Raw genomic sequence first — 6319 nt, forward strand, 5'->3', positions numbered from 1 at the left:
TCGTTAGAAATGCAAAAAATAGCACTTTATTTAAACATTTACTCTCCAAATTCAGCCCATTTGCAAAGCATGATGGGAAGTGTAAGTCCTGTTTGATTGGGTTACTTGATTGAAACATGTTATTTCAAAATAAAAACATCAAGTTATGTCAAAGAGTAACGGTTTTAAGTCAGTTTAACACGAATCAATTGCATTTGAACCAGAAACCTCATATATTGGTGTTAAATCAAGATGAATTGCTTAAATAAAGTGAACAGCATCATAAGTTCTTTTTTTTTTAGTGTACTTAAATGTCCTATAGTTGAACTAAGATCTAATCCTGGCTTAATCTAAACGCTGTCTGTGAAACCGGGCCTATCAGCTGGTTCTCTAATCCTCTATTGGTTTTTTTGTCAATAATTTTGTAAACAAAAAATCTGAAGAGATAGTGGATGACACAGGCAATATTTTCTACTACACATCATAATAAAGAATTGAAAATTGGTGATTTAAATGAACAGGCATCAAAGCCTGGCCCGGCAGAAGGTATTCTTATTGACCGCGTACTTGGACTGAATTAAGCCGTGAAATGAGCTGCAATCCATTGTTCTTTCACCATGACCAACAGAGATCGATACTTATGATCTCCAGCATAGCCTTCCTAAAACTAAGCACACAGGACAACATATGTTCCCTTCAGAGTTGGCATCATTGGACTAAACCAAATTATACAAATACAACGCCTTTACAAACAGATACATGCCCACACATAACCAATAATATTGTCCAAAAAACATATGAATATTCACTTGTCTCTTTCCAGTCAAAAACTCCATCCCATTGTCTTTTCCCTCTTTATGCCCAGTTCTTTTCTGCCTCCATGTCCTCCCCTCTATTGTTTTTCTCTCTCTGGGTCTTACTATTTTCATACCCTCCACTGGCCCTGGGTCAGACATTCTGCCTCCATCCATCTCTCCATCCACCCATCCATCTTTCCATCCTTCCAGCAACATCAGCCAGCTGCCCCAACACACACACACACACACACACACACCCACACACATACACACACACACACATAGAGTAGACCTTAATTCAGTCAGTGAGGTCCTTGCCCCTTCCCAAAGCAATGCCCAGATCTGAACACATGCACCAGGCAAAAAAGGGCAGCAGAGGGGGGATGGGTGACTCTGGAAGCCATATGCCTCTTTCTCACATTTGACTCTGTGTATTTATGTGTGTATGTGTGAGGAGGAGAGGGGTGTTTTGCAGGAAATAGCAGACCAGCTGACTTTGTTCACAAACAGAGGACAGAAATAAGAGGGTTTTAATGGAATCTAACACATCTCATCAGCCATGATCAATAAAAGTCTAAAACATAATCAGTCTGAGGATGAAATGTGGATCCCGAAGAATTCCAATGATTTCGAGCTATATTAAATACCTTTTTTCTCATCAAACTTGGTATCGAACCATACATTCATTTTACTGATTATATTACAACTGTCTTTTTAAATCATTTGCACAGACTGGGAAGATCTATTTGTCATCAACATGTCTATTAAAGGTCCGGAAACTTTTTTTTTTTTTTTACCACCCCTGTCCCTTTTATCTTTTATTAGAAATTTCCTATTAAAATTCTGTCTCTTGTTGAGAAGAGCAAACCTTTCCAAGACTGGCCTCTTTATAATCACACAAGCAGAATCTTGCATTTTACAACAAATCATTACTAACTGGATTTGTTTTCTTTATTTGCTAGATAATAAGGATTGATCTTTGCAAGATCATGGGTTGATGAATACTCACATAATTTCTTACATACTAGTCCTATAAATACTTGTGGAAAGTCATTATTATTTCTGACTTTTGGAGAGCTTAGGTTTTAGTAAAAAGTTTTTAAAAGAATGAACTTAAACTTACACATATGTATTGTATTGCATCAGTGCATTATACAAGGCAAACAAAAGGAATACTTAACTGTCATTTGGCGCTGAAAATCTAGATTTTAGATTGAAATGTAGGCTATGTATATGGAGACTGCATTTGTAAGTGTTCATTCGGTTAGGCTACCATTTCCTTTCAACTTTACACAATTTTTAACGATCATGTCGCTGTTTTGATGTTCACTTTCAATAGCCCTGATGTATTACAGTGAATTGTGTTTAGTATTTGATCAAATATTTCTCTAAGAATCATAATTCTTTTACATTTTTTTTTTGTTTTTGGAGAGGCTTCATTACACTGCACAAGACTGTCATCCAACGTCATATAAAATTGATTTTCTTACAATATCATAACTGAACGTTTAATATTGTAATTTAGTTCATTTAGCAGAAATTTTACAAACAATTGCACCGCTTTAACACAGGCGTACAACCCATGCGCTTCTGCCAAACTCTAGCCTCAGGCGCTCCTTTCAATCTGGTCAAGAAAGAACTCGCTGAGTGGAAGGAGAGAAAAAAGAGGGGGTGGGACGGAGGTGTGACTGTCGTGGATAAGTGCATAAAGTGAATGATTTGTAAGAGAGAGAGAGAGAGAGAGAGAGAGAGAGAGAGAGAGAGAGAGAGAGAGAGAGAGAGAGAGAGAGAGAGAGAGAGAGAGAGAGACTTTATAGGGAGCCAGCGGAATGTTATCTTTCAAATCATCAGAGGCACGAGGACAAGCACGCGTGGTTGTGAGGATGGCTGGAGCAATATTATCCTAATCCACGGGAAGCAGAAAGGAGGACAGCCGGAGACGACACTTTCTTATCTCATCGATCTTATCCGAGGACGCGTGTCCATTGTTATCCGCACACGGGTCAGAGGGCAACACATCTCTGAGCGTGCGTTACCGGTCCTGTTATTATAATATCCATTTTAAAGACTGCTCACGGAAATTTCATCATACAACAACACGAATCTACCAAACCGGCTCCGTTAGAAGTGGAATTAGTTGCGAGGAAAATATCAGGCTGAGAAATGCTGTTGCTGATGTCAAAATAAATTTAAAAAATCTGAAATCACAATGGACAGATGAACATGAAACACTAAAACAGATTCGATAAAGGGAATTTGGGGGAATAAACTGATTCTCGTCCTATTCATCATCAACAGAGGTGAGTTTTAAATCAAATGTTGGTAATACTTTTCACTCATCTTCGTGTTGTAGTCAAACACTTTACATTGCAGTGTTCATGGTGCGTGCCTTAAATTACACTATTAAATTGTTAGCTTTATAGCAATCGACTTTAATTATGGGCAGCTCCGCAAATAATTGTATTGTATATTTTCATAATTGTATCATAACAGCATGTTTTCATCCGTTCAAACTGTCACAATAAGGTCTACTTATACCCAATTTCTACTTCATGAGTTTGCAGAATTTCATCAGTAATTAAAAGTCAGTGTTTGAAAAAGTGCAGTGAACTAATCTGCAGGATGTCACTTTGGCACAGCTTTGATTTTTTTTTTTTTTTAAGACAGGAATTAAAAGTAAATTTTCAGTTGTAGGCTAATAGATATATTTTTTTACAGTGTTAGTTCATTTGCATCCCTCGGTATAGGTAATAACATGCGAATAAAAGTAACATTTTAATGTACAGCGTGCTCAGACAAATCTACTTGGCGTTATAAAGACATTCAAACGTATTATAACAAAAAGGAAAGGAAAAGGAAAAAGCTGTGTCATCTGGAGCTATGGGCTTTCCATTTGCATTTGCGACAGATGGTCAACTATGACTTTGGTTTTGTGACACTAATTGATTTCCATTAACTTTAGCATGGGACCAGTGAATATTCCATCTACTGATGATAATGTTTGCTGAATAAGCTAAATTGCAAAATGCACACAACAACAATTTAAAACCATTTAGTAGCTATTGAGCTGTTTTTTAAAGCATTAAACTGTATTCAAACACTGTTTAGCCTACTACTTAAAACAGGGGTGAAATACCAGCATTATATTTATTTTAATATGTACAGATTACTATTTATATGTGAAAAACATGATTCCTTTGTGTCTAATTCACCAGGGCAGTTAACAATTAGTGCACTTTTGAAGCCTTTCTCAAACGGATCTGAAAATGATGCTGAGTCCCGATCAGACGGATCCTGACCTCACCTGGACACAGCCGGACACGGAATGTCTGAACATCATGAAGGTGGAATGTGTGGCTCGCGAGCCTTTAGAGGCCGAAGATGGCAAGACTCGTGCACTCGTGCCAGCCGCGCTCACTAGAGAGGAGAAGAGACGGAGGAGGCGCGCGACTGCGAAGTACCGTTCTGCGCATGCCACGCGCGAGCGCATCAGAGTGGAAGCGTTCAACGTAGCGTTCGCCGAGCTTAGGAAGCTGCTACCAACACTTCCACCCGACAAGAAGCTGTCCAAGATAGAAATACTTCGTCTTGCTATATGTTACATTTCTTATCTGAACCACGTTTTGGACGTTTAGAGACTTTCAGCCCATTCTGAAACAAACACCTACAGGTGTAGAATACTTTTATTGACATGACAACACACAAACATTACGAAAAATGGGTGACACTTTATACTTCATTAATAGGCCTATGTATTGATATTTTGAATTGACCTTACGATATCCAAAATAACAAAAAAGAAGGAAGTCATAAAGTAGGCCTATGTATTCTGTTAGACAGTGTTTTCAAACGTTCGGGAACCACAAAACAAGGAGAACCAGCCTTGATGAAGGTTATTATTAAGAGTTTTACGTGTTGCAATAAGTGAAGCCTTTTGTTTTTGACACTATGACAAGAGTTTAGGGTAGCCATTCAAAGAATAGCTATCCTGTTCAACATCTAAGAGATTTGACCTGGGCTGGATATTCACATATCACATAGGCCTAAAGGAAACTAATATAGGCTAGCATTTATCTTTCGCTAACTTGATATAAATCAAGTGGACTTCATAGGCTATCCGCCTGGAGAGAGAAAAAAAATGTATAGGCTGCATCTATGTGCTGGAACAAATCGTAACCTTGTTGTTAATTTATTTCTTAATTTATTTATTTATTTTTAATTTATTTTTGTTTGTTTTATTTATGAAGTAAGTTATGTGAGTGTCCTTAAAATAGCATATCTAAAGTGTTTACGTCCATGTAAATATTTAATGTTTTATTATTATTCTTAGACTGATGTCGCAGAGTTTGGGTTTACTGTTGCTTTTCATTTGCACTTTTCATTGGCAGTTATCTTAGGAGTAGGAGGGCCTTCGCTGTGTGTGCACTACGGTTATTATAATGGTGTTGCTGTTGATGTCCTGTCCTATGATAACAAGAAGCACTTCCCATCGGATAGGATATATTGCTGTATTGTTTATTTTGTTTACAAAGTGCTCATAGATAGCGCTATGGGTACCAGGTGACTTGTGATGGATTATTAAAAGTAGGCTACCATAATTCTGAATTAAATAGGCTACATAATAATTAATGTCAGATAAATAATTTGATATAGGCTAATTTCCTTCCAAGTCTGTAAGCTACCCATACGCTCTCTCTGCTGCGACCAAAAATGATCTCAAAGTAGTTTATTTTTTCTTTTAGAAGCTATTTATAGAGATTATTTGTTTACGTGATTCTTGTGAACCTTTTGGAAATTTTATAGTGAACAAATTATCTCGCATCTGCCTCACATCCAAAGATTACCCTGTTAATGCGGGGTTTTGTCCGTCATTTTGTAGTGGGATAGCCAGTACACTGGTTTGTATCGCAGTTTTTCATAACTATTTTAGAATAAATAGTAAAAAAAATATTAATTCAACGCCGATTCGTCTGTTGTAGTTTTTTGTATAAAACAATATGATATTAAAGATATTGTAGCCTACAAATAAGATGTGCTTCATGTTCTTTAACACAGCCTTGTCATTTCAGACGACAACTGCAATGGAATAATGAACTATGGCTTGACATTATAAAATTCACTGCCGTTACCATTATTTTACTATTTTAAAGAACATGAAAAAAAGACCTTTTTCATGCTGTCACACATTCACAGTCCGCTCTGCTCACGGCCCATAGGCGACTTTCTCCCCAGAGAGGAGACAGGTGCTTGTCCAGACGGGCCAAGGCAACCAAATTACGACCCGTCTGCTGCGTCCCGTGGGAAAAAGCAAGAGAACATGTGTGTGTGTGTGTGTGTGTGTGTGTGTGTGTGTGTGTGTGTGTGTGTGTGTGTGTGTGTGTGTGTGTGTGTGTGTGTGTGTGTGTGTGTGTGTGTGTGTGTGTGTGTGTGTGTGTGTGTGTGCGTGCGTGCGTGTGCGCGCGCCCGTGCGTGTGTATGTGTCCAAGTTATTTCCCATTAAAGATCATATAACTTTACTCAGCTGATGATGCAGCAACTTTTGA

At 37.9% G+C, this 6319-nt stretch overlaps 1 protein-coding gene across 1 annotated transcript; it reads left to right on the forward strand.

Annotated features, from left to right (window-relative positions):
* The first annotated feature begins 2609 nt into the window (after window positions 1-2609).
* nhlh2 (nescient helix loop helix 2) lies at window positions 2610-5734 on the forward strand. The gene is made up of 2 exons (XM_067445061.1): window positions 2610-3076; window positions 3992-5734. Exon 2 carries the CDS (start codon window positions 4043-4045, stop codon window positions 4409-4411), a length of 369 nt encoding a protein of 122 aa, XP_067301162.1. The 5' UTR covers window positions 2610-3076; window positions 3992-4042; the 3' UTR covers window positions 4412-5734.
* The last annotated feature ends 585 nt before the right edge of the window (window positions 5735-6319 follow it).

This window comes from Pseudorasbora parva, chromosome 5, assembly GCF_024679245.1.
Source record: "Pseudorasbora parva isolate DD20220531a chromosome 5, ASM2467924v1, whole genome shotgun sequence".
Classification (NCBI taxonomy): domain Eukaryota; kingdom Metazoa; phylum Chordata; class Actinopteri; order Cypriniformes; family Gobionidae; genus Pseudorasbora; species Pseudorasbora parva.

Bases quoted from the DNA above. Each gene is read 5' to 3' on its own strand.
- nhlh2 (XM_067445061.1), top strand. From the start codon at position 4,043: ATGATGCTGAGTCCCGATCAGACGGATCCTGACCTCACCTGGACACAG.